This window comes from Ornithodoros turicata, chromosome 5, assembly GCF_037126465.1.
Source record: "Ornithodoros turicata isolate Travis chromosome 5, ASM3712646v1, whole genome shotgun sequence".
Classification (NCBI taxonomy): domain Eukaryota; kingdom Metazoa; phylum Arthropoda; class Arachnida; order Ixodida; family Argasidae; genus Ornithodoros; species Ornithodoros turicata.
Window position 1 is genome coordinate 7826362 of NC_088205.1, and position 19254 is coordinate 7845615.

The 19254-nt window shown below is 43.4% G+C and overlaps 1 protein-coding gene across 4 annotated transcripts; it reads left to right on the forward strand.

Annotated features, from left to right (window-relative positions):
• Positions 1-9211: 9211 nt before the first annotated feature.
• Positions 9212-18695, forward strand: LOC135393924 (uncharacterized). Of its 4 annotated transcripts, none has more exons than XM_064624272.1 (9): positions 9212-9420; positions 11221-11354; positions 11604-11769; positions 12200-12376; positions 12557-12653; positions 13496-13618; positions 16647-16827; positions 17341-17512; positions 17812-18695. In XM_064624272.1, exons 2-9 carry the CDS (start codon positions 11232-11234, stop codon positions 17940-17942), a joined length of 1170 nt encoding a protein of 389 aa, XP_064480342.1. In that variant the 5' UTR covers positions 9212-9420; positions 11221-11231; the 3' UTR covers positions 17943-18695. The 4 variants fall into 4 exon arrangements, with proteins under 4 accessions (XP_064480342.1, XP_064480341.1, XP_064480343.1 ...); XM_064624271.1 differs by lacking the exon at positions 9212-9420 and adding an exon at positions 9442-9521; XM_064624273.1 differs by lacking the exon at positions 9212-9420 and adding an exon at positions 9543-9620.
• Positions 18696-19254: the final 559 nt, after the last annotated feature.

Genomic DNA, 19254 nt, shown 5'->3' on the forward strand with positions numbered 1-19254 from the left:
ATAAATAAAAGCAGATGCCGGCTTCATGGAGAAAGTGGGCTGCCACAGTGGCTCCCTCTCGACAGCGGAAATGTTTTAACTTGCGGAAACAAAAGGAAAATAATGGTAACACGTGACATTCTTTAAACTGCCCTTATCTCGTGCATGGCTCCTGGAATATATAAGAATCATATGCTGGCTTATCTGATGCTCAAACTAGCATTTGCTCGGGATATGCCAACACCGATACATTGCCGACGCAAAAATCTACTGATACTGAGCTTCCTAAAATAACACGACGCGTTTGCAACTTAGCAAAAGCAAATGTCACCATTCTTTTGTGCTTTTCTTTTTTATATCTGCCCTAAAAACAGGCCTTCTTGCGCCCTCAAGAAATGATCACCTTCCACGCCGAGACAGGGAGGTGATACGGGTTCGAATCCTGTCACCGGCTGACGTGCTGTCTGAGGTTTTCCCTGGGGTTTCCGAAGACCTTCCAGACGAATGTCGACACAGTTCCCCCTGAAGCCGGCCCAGGACGCATACTAACCCCCCTGTCCCCCACTCCTTCCTGCTGTCCTCTCTCCATCTGTCCACGTCTGTACACCGCTCATAGTCACAGTTGCTCCGCGGTGCTAACACGGAATTTAAAGACAAAAAATAATTTACAGGTTATGGGGTATGTCCCAGCCATTTTAGCATCGTTGTTTTTTTTTTCTTTTGTTTTTTTTTTCTCTCTCTCTCTCTCTCTTGGAAGGTAACGGTTTAAGTACGAGTAATTCAAATGCAGCAGACCTGACAACACCAGGACGAGAGTGACCGTGTCAAAAAACGGTACGCTAAGTTCCCAAGCAGCACAATGTACTGTAAGTCGAGTGCAATAGGGGTGGACGGTATGTGCCTTATCAATGTTCTTTAGTTTCATCAGTCTGTTCAAGGCCTTCCACCTACCCGTCCACCCCTATTGCACTCGATTTTCAGTACATTGTGCTGCTTGGGTAAGTTCCCAAGCAGCACAATGTACTGAAAGTCGAGTGCAATAGGGGTGGGCGGGTAGGTGGAAGGCCTTGAACGGACTCGTGAAACTAAAGAACATTGATAAGACACATACCGTCCACCCCCTATTGCACTCGACTTTCAGTACATTGTGCTGCTCGGGTTCACCCCCCTTCGCTGTACATGTACACGAGAATGATCTCCTGAAAATGAGCCCTGAAATTACTACCGAAAAAAATCTCTCTTTCTTGCACACACCGATATAGCGACGTCACTTTTACAACTTTCATTTTACCCGCGATTATGGTGCGAGCAAATTGATGAACTGTTTCGGGCCGAACGTGCGCTCAACATCCTGTTCCACGCCTATCTCTGAAACATCCTCTCTTCCTCTACGATACAAACTCTCGGCCTTGGTTTCACTGTGATTCGTACACGCGAGAGATTGATTGAGGTTAATCTACTTGAGGCAGGAGCGCGGACTAGAGCGTCTTTGTTCCGCCTTCCCACGTAAGGGATTACGTCACGGAAAGAAGGCGCGAACCACGTGAATTACAGCTGTGGAGTCCAGCACCAGCCAATCGGGTTTTGCTCCACACTTCACGAGCAAGAAGAAACAAAACCGTGAAAGATTACATACAGGACAAATGAGTAAACTACCAATCAAATCAGGGAGGGTAGGGTAGGTAGGGAGCTACATTATCTGACCTGAAAAGTAAATGGGATTTAGTGTATGCATTAAATGTGAAAAAAAAAAACGTCGTAATACTAAGAGAGCCGGTATTCACTTCAAAATTTAGACAAGTAGTACTACTACTAATAATAACAACAACAGCAATAATAATAATAATAATAATAATAATAATAATAATAATAATAATAATAATAATAATAATAATAATAATAATAATAATTTATTTTGAACGGTGCCCATCAACAACCGTGAGGTCCACCGGATGGTGCACCAATAAGATCAATGGCAGTTGAAACATGGCAGGAGCAGTACAGAAAGCAGAGCGAAAGCAACACAAAACATCAAGAATATAAAGCAAACATCGGGAAAGTGTAGGAATGTGAAAGAAGTCAAAATTGTTAATGTGATTGTGCGTTAATGTTAAGAAGGGATGATGTAAAAGAGGAGTAAGGCAAAAAAATGTCAATGTCATGGTTATTGGTAAGTGTGTTCATATGGCGCAATAAACGAGGTACCGGAGCACAGTTATATGAGTAAGAAACTAAATTACCTGGCATGAAAAGTAAGTTGAATTCAGTGTATACATTAAAACAAATGTACAAAAAACGACATATTATACTAAGAGAGCCAGTATTCATCTCAAAATTTCGACAAGAAATAGAAAGTAAGAATCTAAATTACCTGGCCTGAAAGGTAAGTGGTATTTAGTGTACACATTAATGCAAACGTACAAAAGTAACGGCATAATGCCAAGCCAGCCAGCCAGTATTTTTGTATAAAAACATTTACATTAAGAACATCCACTTAAAAATTTAGAAAAGTAGTGAAAGGTAGGAAACTAAATTACCTGACCTGTAAAGTAAGTGGTGTTTAGTGTATACATCAATGCAAACGTGCCAAAGTAACGACATAGTGCCAAGCCAGCCAGCCAGCCAGTATTTTTGTATAAAAACATTTACATTAAGAGTATTCACTTAAAAATTTAGCAAAGTAGTGAAAGTATAGGTAACTAAATTACCTGACCTGTAAAATAAGTGGTATTTAGTGTATACATTAATGCAAACGTACCAAAGTAGCGACATAATGCCAAGCCAGCCAGCCAGTATTTTTGTATAAAAACATTTACATTAAGAGTACTCATTTAAAAATTTAGAAAAGTAGTGAAAGGTAGGAAACTAAATTACCTTACCTGTAAAGTAAGTGGTGTTTAGTGTATACATTAATGCAAACGTACCAAAGTAACGACATCATGCCAAGCCAGCCAGCCAGTATTTTTGTATACAAACAGTTACATTAAGAGTATTCACTTAAAAATTTAGAAAAGTAGTGAAAGGCAGGAAACTAAATTACCTGACCTGTAAAGTAGGTTGTGGTTAGTGTATACATTAATGCAAACGTATCAAAGTAACGACATAATGCCAAGCCAGCCAGTATTTTTGCATAAAAACATTTACATTAAGAGTATTCACTTAAAAATTTAGCAAAGTAGTGAAAGTATAGGTAACTAAATTACCTGACCTGTAAAATAAGTGGTATTTAGTGTATACATTAATGCAAACGTACCAAAGTAACGACATAATGCCAAGCCAGCCAGACAGTATTTTTGTATAAAAACATTTACATTAAGAGTATTCACTTAAAAATTTGGAAAAGTAGTGAAAGGAAGGAAACTAAATTACCTGGCCTGTAAAGTAAGTGGTATTTAGTGTATACATTAACGAAAACGTACCAAAGTAACGACATAATGCCAAGCCAGCCAGCCAGTATTTTTGTATAAAAATATTTACATTAAGAGTATTCACTTAAAAATTTAGAAAAGTAGTGAAAGGTAGGAAACTAAATTACCTGACCTGTAAAGTAAGTGGTATTTAGTGTATACATTAATGAAAACGTACCAAAGTAACGGCATAATGCCAAGCGCAGCCAGCCAGTATTTTTGTATAAAAACATTTACATTAAGAGTCACTTAAAAATTTAGAAAAATAGTGAAAGATAGGAAACTAAATTACCTGACCTGGAAAATAAGTGGTATTTCATGTATACATTGAAGCAAGTGTACCAATATAACGACATAATGCCAAGCCAGCCAGCCAGTATTTTTGTATAAAAACATTTACATTAAGAGTACTCATTTAAAAATTTAGAAAAGTAGTGAAAGGTAGGAAACTAAATTACCTTACCTGTAAAGTAAGTGGTGTTTAGTGTATACATTAATGCAAACGTACCAAAGTAACGACATCATGCCAAGCCAGCCAGCCAGTATTTTTGTATACAAACAGTTACATTAAGAGTATTCACTTAAAAATTTAGAAAAGTAGTGAAAGGTAGGAAACTAAATTACCTGACCTGTAAAGTAGGTTGTGTTTAGTGTATACATTAATGCAAACGTATCAAAGTAACGACATAATGCCAAGCCAGCCAGTATTTTTGTATAAAAACATTTACATTAAGAGTATTCACTTAAAAATTTAGCAAAGTAGTGAAAGTATAGGTAACTAAATTACCTGACCTGTAAAATAAGTGGTATTTAGTGTATACATTAATGCAAACGTACCAAAGTAACGACATAATGCCAAGCCAGCCAGACAGTATTTTTGTATAAAAACATTTACATTAAGAGTATTCACTTAAAAATTTAGAAAAGTAGTGAAAGGTAGGAAACTAAATTACCTGACCTGTAAAGTAAGTGGTATTTAGTGTATACATTAATGAAAACGTACCAAAGTAACGGCATAATGCCAAGCGCAGCCAGCCAGTATTTTTGTATAAAAACATTTACATTAAGAGTCACTTAAAAATTTAGAAAAATAGTGAAAGATAGGAAACTAAATTACCTGACCTGGAAAGTAAGTGGTATTTCATGTATACATTGAAGCAAGTGTACCAATATAACGACATAATGCCATGCCAGAAAGCCACATCTGAGTGCAGTTACTTCAAAATTTAGACAGCCTGTAGCCTGTCGTCTGCAAATAATATAGCGCGTTGTCTGCCAGTTGCGCGCCTTCCCTATTTTGTATCCCTTCGTTTTGAACATGGTTTCGGAGGAATAACATGTACTATAGTATTTTATGTGAAAATAATAATAATAATAATCCTGTATACAGATATTTGCTCGGTATTTACTTATTTGGGATCAACACGTGAAGGCAGGACCGAAAGCAGGATGCTTGAAACACGCGCACAGATGGTGCTACGTCGGTTACTATTACGAATACGTGTCGACCGGGAAGTATTTATTGGTCTGATATGGAAATCCACTACTCGCGTGTGAGAGCACTCGAGATCAGCTCTGCTCGAGATGGGAGTAGACTGCTAAAAATTATCGGATTGCGTGCAGGATGCGGATAGAGTTTCCGCGAATTATGTATCGAACATGACCTATATATGCGTCTCATCTGCTTAATTATTCTTCATATTTTGCACACAAAGAAGAACATAAGATAAGAAGACACCATGATTCCCCAAAATATAGTTGAGAGAGAGAAAAAAACGGTTCAACGGCACTTCAGAAAGAATTACGTTGATTAAACTTCTCCTGCACTGTTTCAAAGCAAAAAGCTATTTGTATGCGTTGCTGTGCTTTTTTTACCTACTCTATTTATTTCTTTTTCCTGTATATTGTTCCACCATACCTCGGCCTAGTGCCGATTAAATAAAATGAAACAAAATCACTATACAGTGTTTTTTTTTATTATTCGTCTTTATAGAATTTTTATTTTAAAAATCTAGCAGAGCTAAATCGACGCCGTTTTTGCAGTTGAGTTATATGGCCATGCGAACATTCTCTCGAAGAAAGTATGCAACTACAAGATCACTCATTACCTAAAATTCATTAATGAACTCTTTAATTGGGGGATTTCGCACAAAAGCGATATAACAGAACGGGAGATATTGCTCGTTGAAAGCTATTCCATGTTTAAAAAACCCTTAAACGCGCACGCGTGTTGAAATATACATCGCTGAATTTCGCTATGCAAATGAGCCGAAACAAGAACTACACACTTTTCGGGCGCAGAAATGACGCGACCATCGCATTATCTGGCTCGGTGGTGGTGGTGGTGGTGGTGGTGGTGGTGGTGGTGAAGGCCTCGAGGTGGTAAAAGGGCTCGCCGTTGTCGGCCTCACAGAGGTGGGCAACGTCACGACAGACGCCGGGACAGATATCGGGAGTGGCGTAGTGCGCACTTAGCAGACGACACTTAGCAGATTACACCGTCAACGTCTTTTCCTGTCGTCTGCTACGGAATATCTTGCAGTTGTGTCGTTGGATATTCCCCGCGGTTAGCATTGTACGTGAAGACAAGACGTTGAGCGCTCGCGATCACTTGACAGGAGAAAGCTATGTTGTTTTTCGCATCTTCCGCTGTAGTATTGTGGGGAATGTCGCTCGTGTCAATACACCGTCAAGTGCAAAAATTTATACTCGCGGAATGAAGGATGCCGTTACCTTAGCATCAACACAAAAGGAACGGGATTCATTCGTTGCGTCGGTCGTCATTTATGGGGTCGATGTATCTATAAAAAAGAAGGAACAATTTAGGCTTTTTCTCCTCTCCATCTCAAGAAGGCCGACAATGCGGAGTGGGCTCCCATTGGTCTCCTAATCAAACGGTTTCTCCAATCATCTCGGGAGATCGTTTCAACTGACCAATCCGAGGCCTCTCCGCATGTCGGCGTTCTTGAGAAGGGGAGAGAGAAGGAAAGCGTGAATTGCGGTTGTCCGTTGTCTGTGACGTCGTGAGTTATCGAAAATCCACATTTCTTGTTTCATCTTTCGCTCGTAACCTCCTTTAGAAATCCCCGGCGTCCACCGATGGAACTATAAAAAATAATGCAGTAGAACCCGTAACGATGCTTTCGACCTCTTTCTCTGCACTGGTCTATTTCTTTCTTCCTGTTATTTATTTCGCTTGTGACCCGCATTTTGGAATGCATGTCAAGGCAGGCTGACTCAATGAGAATAATTATGTCGATGGCGTGATCCCTTCGCGCAACGAACGGGCACAGATTTCATCTTACAGCCAAAGGAAAGTAAAAGCGTTTCTTTTTCCTGCAACCCAAGATATACCGTAGCTTGGCTAACGTACAATGCATCAACGGCCGGAAGCTACATTGGGGAGTGGAAGTCGATAATCACACCACGCTGGCGAGTGATCAGGTATATATTGTGACAATGTCACACGGTACAACACGTAGCGCTACATTTGCTGCTTTTTTGCAGTTGCGGAGTTCATTCGTTTCACAGAAAATGCATTTTTCTCGCCTGTTTCGGGAGGTTATCCTTCTCTCCGCAATCGCTACTTTCCGGAAAATAGTCACGTTTAGTAGAGAGTTTTAGTACATCGTACGCAAAGCCGATTGCGTACGTAACGGATAGCGTGGTGGTTCTGCGCAATGCGCAAAGCTCTCTTTCTGTTATGGGCGTGCGCAGAACCATCAACGCTATCCCTTACGTACGCAAAGGCGATAGCGTACTATCTACTAAAACTCTCTAGTATATCGTACGCTGTCGACTTTTGCGCACGTTAAAGAGAGCGTGGTTGTTCTGCGCAATGCGCAAAGCTCTCTTTATGTTCTGCGCGTGCGCAGAAACGGCGGTAGCGTACGATCAACAAAAACTCACTAATGGAAAAGACATAAGACAAAAAAACGTGAGCCAGAAGGAAAAAGAAACACCGCTGCACAGACATTTCTTTTCATTTCCTTCCACTTTGTGTGGCGACCTCATTCGATTTATGAATTTCCCCTCATAAAACCACACAAAAAACTTTTGAAATTTATTTTGGTTAGTCAGGAGTTCAAACTCCTTACTAAAAACGTTGCATGCACGCAATTTCACTGTCTGGAACGGGAAGCGACGCCGCCGCAGAACGAACCCAAGTGCAGACGATCCATTCGCCGGAATGTAATCCAACGTAATTTGCGGGTTCAAACATTTCTCTGCGGAGACGCTATGAGGTAAACCCCCCGAAAGCATGCTCCACAGATCCACGTCACAGAATGATGAGTCCAAGGGCGCTGAAAGAAGTTTGGCAACCCGTTGCTTTCCTGGGAATCGGCCATTATTCACCCTCTCCCTCACGCGCGCAATAATGGCATAGCGTGATGTGATGCCGGTCGTAAATATTTCCCGTGTGTGACTGAGCACCTCGAGCGTGTAGGGTGGCCCAGGGTGGCCCTCAGAGCACTGCTCCAGACTTCCTCTTCGAATAACAGTGCAGGTCAGGCCTTCTTGTAATCGCTCAGCTGACTCAGGGTGAAGTGACGAAGGGACGGGGAAAGCCTTCCGCTGGTCGAGTACGAGATACGTATACTTTGTGTCAGTTATGTCACGGCGCTTCCTTTTTTGGTTCTGTTCTGTACTAGTTGACGTGGGAATGCGTTTTTTATTTTTATTTGGAAGGGTGTAACAATCAAGCTGTTGAGTTATATGGCCAGGTGAACATTCTCTCGAAGAAAGTATGTAACTACATGATCACTAATTACCTAAAATTGATTAATTAACTCTTCAATTAGGGGATGTCGTGCAAAAGCGAGATAACAGAACTGGAGATATTGCTCGTTGAAAGCCATTCCATGAACCCTTAAAAGCGCACGTGTGTGGAAATATCCATCGCTGAACTCGGCTATGCAAATGAGCCGAAACAAGAAATACGCACTTTTCGAGCGCAGAAATAACGCGACCTTCGCCTTATCTGGGTCGAAGAGCGGTCTTTCTGACCAACAGATTAGCTCCTATACCAATCAGCTCGATCGCTCCAAAGCACGTGGCCCTCTCACGTGGATTACCTGTCGCTCTTTCTGCGCTCGAAAAGCGCTTAGTTCTTGTTTGGGTTCATTTGCATAGCGAAATTCAGCGATGGATATTTCAACGCACGTGCGTGTTTAAGGGTTTTTTACAAATTAAATGGCTTTCAACGAGGAATATCGCCCGTTCTGTTATCTCCCTTTTGCACGACATCCCCTAATTAAAGAGTTAATTAATCAATTTTAGGTATAATTAGTGATCATGTAGTTACATGCTTTCTTCGAGAGAATGTTCGCATGGCCATATAACTCAAGAGCGAAAAAAAAAAAAGACACCTATTTTGCTTTGCTAGCTTTTTCAATAAAAATTCGTAACGAATAAAAATAGACGCCTCCCCCCCAAGTATCTAAGCCCTTTCTCCGTGCGTAGCCGTAGCCAGACAAAAGATTTCGAGAGGGGGTTCTACGTTATACGGGAACTTTATATGGGGGAGAGGATTTCACCCTCGCAGTTGCGCCGTTCCACCGAAGACACGACCAAAACGGGGTTTGAACCTCCTACCCCACCCCCCCTTAACACAAAATATGGGGAGATCTTTTTGTGACGCGCCTCTCTCTATCACGGTTTCACGGTGACATTGTTTGTAACATTACCTCGCGTAATAAGGGACGGAGCGACGCGACACGTCATAGCCGTCGGTAACAGAAAAAAACGACAGAGCTCTGAAAAACGATAGACGCGGCCAGCTCCATTTCAAACCTTCCGCCACAGACTGTTTGTCCCGTTTGCCCTGCTACCTGGCGAGCGCATATGGCAGCGCGGAACGGGGATCGTACGATCGGGTGACGCAACGCAACGCCTTCGGGCTTTTGCCTGATCATTCAACTCCCGCTCTTCCAGCACTTTACGACTCGTTCATGATGACTGTCTAGTCGCCGGTTCTTTTCTCTGCGCTCGCACATTCGCCCTGGTGTCTGCGCTGCAGTCCTTGCCTTCTTTTGTGAGTATTTGCTTTGTCGTTGCGACAACTTGTCAGGCTTGTGCATGACCTGACATTTCTGTACCGGTATTCCATTCAACGTGGAAGTGAGGTGATGGCAGGTACTGTGGTACAGTGGCAGTAATTGAGTTTGTGCAGCTGTCGTCGCTCACGTTCTCTCGGTGAACACGATTGCGGAGCTCCCTGCACGCTGGCTCGAGGTTGGACATCGCACGAGTTTGTCGCAGCACCAGCTGCACGAGATTTTGACAAAAGCTGTCAAGGCTGTCTCAGCGTGAAATGTTCGCGTGCTCACTCCGTCTTTGAAGCTTTCCACGGCGCATTTGAGTTGTTACGCTTGTCAGTGACGTATGAGTGACCTGTCTACGGAATTGGGATATAATAGTTTAAAAATTTGGACGGGTTTGCTTCATTCGTATGGCGCTCGGGGTACGGGATCATTGGGATATATGTTATGCTAAAATCAGCGAGCCTGCGAGTAGCATTCTATAAGACAAATTCTGAATTGCAACTTGCAATTGTGTAGCGTTTCGGCGCACATATCCTTCGCGTGCGAACCCGGGGTGAGCTACGCGAGAGAATGTCACGGAGACGCACAGGGAAGTTAGGAATGAAAGGGCTTAATGCCTACTAGAAAGGGAATATTCCGTCACGAAATGAAAATGGAGAAGTGCTCTACACTGTTCTAATGCTTTACCGTTTCAAGGTTATTGTCCTCTGTTATCTCGCGTTGCTGGAGCTGGACTGACACGAAGCAAGCTGTTTATAAGGTGCCTAAAATATCCGTTCGGATTTCTGAAATTAGTTGGTAAAATGGGATGGGAGTCAATAACGAGGAGGCTCAGAAACTCACCCAGTTGTTTGTCCAGACTCAACCTCCCCCCCCCCCCAATTTATTCCCCTGTGTACTATAGTTACAATGTAACTGGACCTCCAAATCTTTTGCACCCCCCCCCCCCCCCCCGAGCTTGCGGGTCTGGATAAACTACAGAAACTACAGGGTCCTCATGAATTTCCCCTATATGCCATGCTCTGTCTGTGATAAAAAAGAAGATAAAAAAGAACCCAGAAATAATGAAGATACTGTGTATCTGTTAGTGTACTACAGTATACTGCTGTAACACCAGAGGGGGTGTCTTCGGGGGTTCAACCCCCCTAAACCGTACCTGTGGTAGTGCATTTGGGAGAGGGAAGCAGGCGTGAAATCCTCCTCCTCTATGTAAAGTTCCCATAGAACTCCTCCCTAAACATTTATCTGAAAATGCCACTGTGTAAAGCATACAATAAGACTCATTCTTTACTGTCCTCATTCTATACATTCAATGATCACAATCTGCCCAGCAAGATTGTATGGAAAATTTTCTTTAAAACCTAACTATAATCCTCCACTAAAGGCTCGCTCTGAGCCCTTGGAGCGAAACACCGTTCCGATGCTGCTTCGTTGCGCTTCATTTGCTTAATATTTGATGAAGATCTCCAAAATATTTTTTTTTGGTTTTCTCAGCCATCAGTCATTTTGTTTATGCACACTTTATTGAAGATGCATGTACAAAATACTAGAAATGTAGATGGCAGTCATTGCAACAACGTTCGCAATAGCTCCTCATTTATTAAACAGCTTGTTAGTTCCTGTATTCTGGCTGCCCACGGATCATTTATTTATTTCCCCATACCACGTCACTGCCTTCAGCTTTTAACACACTGTGTATGTTATGTACCTATAAATTCTACATATTATTTGCATGTTGTCTCTCAAGTATCGCTGGCACGATGCCTGATAAAATCTGTTAATCTTTCCAGTCAAAACCTCAATGAACAAAACAATGAGGCTGGTCCTCGCCGTAAGTGGCAAGTTGTGCAGACAATGGCAGCTACCTTCCTGCAGCTTCTCCACCTCGAGGTTGTGTCCGCAGATGGAGGCTGTGGCAACTCAGGCAAGACAAACTTTCTTTTTGTGTACCTCCTTTTAAAGGAACACATGTTAACTGAATGCAACAAGAAATTCAAAATGAAAGTGGAACGTTGGTAATATTTCGAGCAATGTCTCTAATCGAGCATGGCTGCAGCTTTCCAGGGCTTGGTAGGCTTGTCTAACCTGCGTTAGGAACTGCCCGTTGGTTACTACAAGGACATTTCAGGTGAAAGTGGACTAGAAGAAAATGTAATGGTACTGAATTTTTCAGGTACTGACACCTGTACCAGCTGTAAAGGAAAAGAAAGGAACCAAAGTAGTAGAACACGACACAGAATGGCCGTACCAAGATCACACTGTCACCATCCAAACGTGTGCTGACCTATATAAGGATTGGCGTCGGTGGAAGCCGGGGTATCAAAACGCACCTTCTCAAGGCATGTGGTTCTGACTTGCTGTACAGTTATTATTGTACAAGACAACAGGTGGCATAGCCGTTTACATTATTTGGGCTGTTCAAGCCCAAGAGTTCCTTCTGTAGATACCCCATATATGCCATGAAGTTTGAGCCCAGGAACCCCCAATATGACCCTGGTCGCATCTGTGCATTTCGTTTGTACAAGTGTCTCTCAGCAGCTGCTGTTTTTCCCCTTGTTGTAAATGATGAAACCTCTGGTCCTGAAACGAACCAGACCAAGCGATAAGCCACAGTGTCTGCTTTACTGTGAACAAGACAAGTGCTAGTGCACTGCACTGTACCAGGAACAAAAAGGGGCAAAGCTGTGCCTGGCAGCCTTATCGCATGAGTCACTACAGTGATAGCTTATCACAACAATTCTCAAAATGCTAACGCTGTTTTTTGTTCAGGCATTGAAGTGGAAGTACCCTATCTCAACACTGGCTTCGATAGACACGGCACAAAGTGGCGCGACCAACCTACAGTACTGTTGCTTCATGGCGCTCCTGGAAGCTACAGAGATTTTCCGGAGCTCATCCCATACCTGGACAAGCATGGAGCGAACATTATTTCTCCACGATGGCCCGGTAAGATGCTGCTTGTTTACGTGTGGGCACTTAATAAGGTACGCAGACGGTACAATCACTATGCTGACCGCTTCTCTTCCCTTATCGGCGTAGCCAGTGCCACTGTCTGCATGCAATTACGGCTTACATAATCTGATTTTGGTATGCGTGCATTGATAACAACGCTGCTTTTTTTTTCAGACTTGCAGCTGAGCTACAGGACTGGTACCTTCTGGCACTCGGCGGAAGAGAAAACTCACCTTCTCAAGGACTTCCTCAAGGCCATCAAGGTGGACAAGTAAGAAAAATTGTGTAAACTTTCTGACAATTGCTGAGGAATTTTCCAGTAGAATCAGGAGACCATTTTTTATAAGCTGTTTTAGTTCACGTGCAACCGTGCACTAACTGATCCTCGCGTTGCAGCAACCAGGTCAGCGCTCATCGTCATCAGTTGCACTACAAACGTCTTATTTCTTCGCAAGAACGTCTTGTAAAAGCATAACTTCTTCTTACCGATCATTCTGGTGTATATAGTTGCATTAAACAGGGTGTGTGCAGATAAAGTATACCCACACCTGCACAATGTAACATGTTGTCTGCTTACCAGACAAGCTTCCGTTTGCACATGACAAAGCATTTATGTGATCAAAGCCAACAAAAAAATCATGGTAGGTAACCAAACTACGCATAACAAAATGATAGCTATGCAAACTTTGCTCTCCATGCATCTTGAAGGGAGCACAGCGGTCTCCTCACAGTTGCATTGAGCTACCGCTAGGTGCGCCACCGACGCACAAACCAAAATGAAGCCCCACATGTATGCTATTTCTATTTCTGCACTGTTGGCGCCACCTAGTGTTACCTGCACACAACTGTCCGGAGACTGCAGTGTTGACATCTGTATGGCCCATTCGAAATGCACGGAGAGCAAAGTCTGTGTGGCTCTCATTTCCTTGCGCAGAGTTTGCTTACCGCACATTGGTAAATTATAGAAAGCACTTGTGCCAAAAACGTTTACCCAACACTTCTTGCAGGCGATTAATGTGAGAACACTCTGATCAGGATACACGAATGAATCACTTTCACAAACACTATTCGCATTTAAATATTGTCTCATGACTTTTTCTCATTATTCCTCAGGATTGATCTGGTGATAGCACATAGTAGTGCCATATATCCGAGTCTCAATCTCTTAACGAAAGAGGACATGCCAAATGCAAAGGCACTCGCTCTCCTAGCACCCGCTGGACATCAAACTGTCAGGTGTGTCTGTGTCATGAAAGTAAGATTTTGGCACATTAAAGGGGCACCAAAGTGCAAAATATTCCGTTTTGTGGAACAAAATACAGTCAAGCCTCGTTACAACGAAACGTGATACAATGAAATTCTGGATGGAGCGAAATGACTCCCCGGTGGTGGTGGTGGTGGTGGTGGTGGTGAAAGGGTTCGCCGTTGTCGGCCTCACAGAGGTGGGCAATTTCTAGATGCTGGCTCGATACAGCGAAATAATGAAAATAGATTTATGACCCCAAAGCTGGAGTTCCGGGTCACGGAAACAAAGAGCGCAACCAGCTTCCGGTTCCCATGGCGAAGGATGGCACTCACGATTAGGGTTGGGAGGAATCTTTGTCTACAAAAAGAAGTCGAAGTCATTGGGATGTTTTTGGAATTTTCCTCCGAGGTTTCTCGTTTCCGCGCTGGTTTTGAGCTCTCCGGTTGCAGTCAGGTATGGGACGAGGTAATCCGTAAAGTACGAGGCTCTAAGTGCCATCGCGCGCACTCGGGGAAACGCTTCTTTCTATAGCTAGTATTTTATATGTGCATTGTGTAGCCCCAAGATTGCACTAAAATCCAGCGTTGGTTTCATCAGCCTGATGAACGTACTTTCGACGCAGCAAATTCGGAAGTAAAAACTGTGACAACTCTCCCCGATCTCCCCTACTGCTGTAGGTTTGCGGGATTGCAGCACAATATTATATGGAGAAAGCTGTGGAGGCTTTGGCAGGTACAAACCAGGGTTGCGGAATGGGATCACCCATTCCATTCCAATTCCATTCGGAGGAATGGAGATTTGTGATAATTCCATTCCTTTCGATTCCTCGGAATGAAAAGGTATGGCTAATTCCCACTCCTAGAATGGCTTGGCAACCCCATTCCATTTCTTTGATTCCATCAATAAAAGAAAAGGGACTAGTAGGGACAGAAAAGGGACTGGGTAGCCCAGCAGTGCTATAGAGGAGATTGACATTATCCATCACGGAAAAAGCAAAAAGACGAGGTTATTTCGCCCTTGACCGTGTGGCACCCAGACCAGTCCATTCCAATTCCATTCCGCCTGGGAAAAAAAATGCCTAATTCCATTTTATTCCTAGGACAGTTTCCGCTATTCCATCCAATTCCATTCCAATTCCATTCCGCTCTGATAAATCTGGAATGATTCCGGAATCATTCCAACCCCGGAGTGGCAACTCCGCAATCCTGGTACAAACAATGCGTGACACTGCGTCTTCTCATCTTCTCACGAGGTAGACGCGAATATCTGGCTATTTCACGCAAGAATGAAATGCCGTGGGTGTCCTTCGGCGCTATTTGTCGTCATTTTTCCCGAGAAACTTTTCAGAATCGTAGAGGGAGTTACCGGCACTTTTGTACGGAGCGCGCACCCTCGCGATTCGAATTGAAGGTGGCAAATTCAACACCACGAAATGTTTGATACAATGAAAGAAATTGCGGTCCCGGTGAGTTTTGTTATATCAAGGCTTGACTGTACGCCATGGCGTTGGCAGCAATACAAAAGTTGTATCATTTGTGATTTAAGGGCAAAGGAAACGACAGTTTATGCTTCCCTATTCTCTCTCCTTCTAAAAGGTGTGAGAGGGTGGTGCGGTTAGGGTGCCCAATCATTTTTTGCAATTTTTTTCAAATTTTGCCAAATCTGTTCCGGGGGCAAAGTGGAGGCTGCCTCTCATTGCTGTGCCTCTTGAGAAGGAGAGAAGAAACGCGTAAATTGTGGTTTCCTCTGGGTTATTGTTTTATTGTTTGTGTTATTGTTGTGTGTTTGTGTAAATTGTGTTACAGGGGCACTAAACAGGTCAACGAACATTCTTCAATTATGCTTCGTGAAAGAACGTGGCTCGGGATATCCAAATATGTAATTTTATTTACTTCTAGTGAGTGTATTTACCATGAAATGATGCCATTCAAAGAGCATAACCCGTCCCAACGCCGCATTCGAGGCACCTGGGATGTGGGAGATTTCGCTCCTGTAGCCAGTGACGAACTCCGTTGAGACAAGCTGCGGCTCGCGAGGGAACCAGTTTTGGGGGAACATCGCGCTGATCTCGCGGAGCAGTACAGCACTGAAAACATAGTGTGCACATGAAACCGAACATTGCAGGCTTTTGGTACAGGTTGGGACAAAAGTTTACGGAACACGCGAGCGACGTACTTTTTCTTCGGTGCGACACCCTAGCGGCAGCCGGAAGCGGGTGAGTTCACTGTTTCGGAGGGATGGAAGGGTGCGCTGTGAGCGACACACAGCGGTAACTCGTACTTCCCAGGCACACCCGAGCGACACTGGAGCGACCACTGGGTGTCGCTAACAGCGCATCCGTCCACCCCTCCGAAACAGTGAACTCACCTGCTTCCGGCAGCCGCTAGGGTGTCGCACCGAAGAAAAAGTACGTCGCTCGCGTGTTCCGCAAACTTTTGTCCCAACCTGTACGGTTTGAACTGGCTATCTTGAGGTTAACAAGTGGAAAGATGTTTAGAACTCACCTCACTTCTCGATATTAGAACAAAATCGATGTATAAGCGTCCGACATCTTGAATGGTGGAGCCGTTATTTTACTTTTTGTGACAACAATTTTTGGAAAACGTTCACGGTCGGCAACATATCACAAAGCATTAAAAAAAGTGCACCTTGTATACCTGTTTATTGCCCCTTTAAATCGCAAACGATGCAACAGACAAATTCTGTTTATTTTGTATTGCCGTCAAAGGCTCTGCTGTTCATGGGCACTCAAAGTAAATACTGAAAAAGTAACGGAACCTTTCATTCTGCAAGGAGAAATCGGGCTCAGTTACTCTAATTTTACCGGTATGGTACAAGCGGTGATGTAACTGCATTTGCTGCCAAAACAAGTTAGTGTGCATTCCTAAAGAGGCAACGTTCAATTCGAGGTGCAAATTTGGGAAAAAACAGGTTAAACCCTAAAACTTCAGGCTCAAATTATGATCTACTTGATACATTTCAATGCTGTTCTAACAGACTTTAATTCCTCTTCATTAGAGCCATCAAGCCTCTTCCCCTCATGCGGGCATTTGCCATCCACTACACCAATCCCAAATACCAGAACTTCATGCGTCGCCTGGGTGTGGGCATCATGAAGTTCACGCGCAGTCCTATCAAGCCCAACATGGAGGACGCCATCATGTCACTGCAAACCATGATATTCTCTGATTACGAACAAGTGAGAGCTTTCCTCCGATTGCAAAATAATTCCGAGTATCAATGCAGCAGTAGGGTTGCCACCAGGCCGGTATTGTACCGGCAGGGCCGGTTATTTGCTCGCTCTGCCGGTTGCCGGTAGGAAGGTGATACCGGCAGCCTTTTGCCAGTATTTGTGGCTCAACACCTTTCATAGGGGTTTTTACTGGGTTTTCCTTTCAACATTCCACTACAGCTTGAATAAATCTGGACCACAGACCCAACTCCGTAGTCGCCAGTCGTTTCCTTAGTTATTCATTATTATTATCATTGTTGTCTCGAGAGAGTACGCTCGTTCTTTCTTTCTTTCTCTCTCTCTCTGTATCTGTACCCTATCTTGCCACGAGGTGTTCCCACTTTCCCTTTCCCATGAACATTTCTCCCTTTCCCTCTGTTCCACCTCCTCTACCTCAGCCGGTATTTTGCACTCTGAAAGGTGGCGACACTATGCAGCAGTGAATGTGCCTTCTACATGGAGTGCTTCTTATCTCTACAGGCTGGAGACAAAATTAAACAAATTGCGGACAGCAAACTTCCCATGCTGATAGCATTCAGCGAAAGTGATAGGGCCATCAATCCGTACATAATCTCCAACATGGTCAGACACATTGGAACTCCCGACAAGGACCTTTGGCTCTACGACGGAGACGGGAACTTGGTTCGAGAAGGTGAGGTCCTTTCAGGCGACAGAACTTTCATGATGGCTAGAAATCAAGAAGAGGGAAGAGGGGGCATCTCAACTACTGAGCCGCCATGATAGCTAGGGTAGCCCTAGGAGAGCTCTGAAGGCAGAGCGTTCGTGGCTGGATGTGGCCAGGGACCAAGCAATAGCTCTCTTGCCCAGTTTTCCTTCTTGCCTATCATTTCTATGCTTCTGACATATTCAATTCAGTTTATTGGTTTACCACATTACATGGTCATATTTGAATGGTATTGAAACTTATTGAAAAAATAAAATGGATTTCAGGAGCCAAGGAAGACTCAAAGAAGGTGCTTCTTTTCAAAAAGGGAGGTCATTACCTCTTCAAGAGGCATCCTGAGGTGATTAACCCTGCGATATTGCAACTGCTCCACAAGGTTTCTCCACCCAACCTTTGAAACCAGAAGATACTCGTGTAACGGAGACCATCACAGTGCTCATTCCATGACAAGGCAGATTAGCCCTTCTCGTTGTGTGGCGGTTTTTGCTCCAATTGAGATTTTGCCCACGGGTCAGGCTTCAATTGCCGACAGCCAGTCCCTAAGGGCACACAAATAAGTCACGCAATACTCAGACTGCTTTACATTAGGTTGCCACCATGTTAAAAATACTCCAGAATCTCAGCGGTCCACTAAGATACAAAACTGAGTTTTTGCATTACATGACATTTACTCTGTTCCAACGATTATCCCAAATCAGACATGGCAGCACCTGACAGAGATCGTATTTGCTGGAGTTTTTCTTTTCTTTTTTTACAAATATTTATTTTATCACATCTGCACTTTCGATTGTGCAGTACATTCTTGCTCATTTTGAGCCACTCTCAGCAGCTTTATAAGCTTTTGTTAGTTACATATACTATTTACATTTGCAAGTGCATAAATGGGTGTTGCATATACCTACCTGAGGTCTAAGATTCAGGAATATATCTGACAAAGAACTATATAAGTGTCACAGAGTGGTAGGGAGGCTTTTTTTTTAAACCTTGCATCTTTTTAACCTCTATAATTGAGTGTTATTATTGTACTCATCCTCTGGAAGGCTGGACCTTCCTTGAGAGTACTCAGGTGGAGTGGTATTCCTGAGTGCTTCACTTTGTAAGCAACAAAAAAGAATGTTTGTATGAAAATATAATGCTTACCCCTATCTTAGAGAGGTCTCATGCCTGTTTGAATTATCCTTAATTCCTTCGTTGTATGTAAAATGCTGTGCGCAAAGATTCGAGAAGTAGCACGGTGATGTAACCAGAAAAATATTTTGGGAGGTGTTCTGTGGGGGGACAACGAATTCTCTCCTTGTTTCCCTTTCCCAAATACACCACCAACGGTACAATCTCGGGAGGGGTGGGGGTTGAACCCCCGAAACACCACTGGCTACGCCGTTGCATCTCAACACAACATACAAAACTGACTCGAAGATAGTATCTACCGGTTACAAACTTTGCACATGTTGTGTCGGCAGCGACACCAAGCTGGAGCACATTGTGCACCGTGTCTCAGTAGGGCTTATTTTATAGTCTCTCAATTACAGCTAACATGTTTTACTTCTCACATGACACAATACAGAGGTCATCAGCACATTGCGCCACTCATGATTAACTCTTTCTTTACTGCGCCCATAAAGCGTTGATCACTGATTGACAGTTCAAGAACCGCGCTACTTGGCCTTCAAAGCAGATATGGACATGTGGTGGCATTTGGTAGATACTAT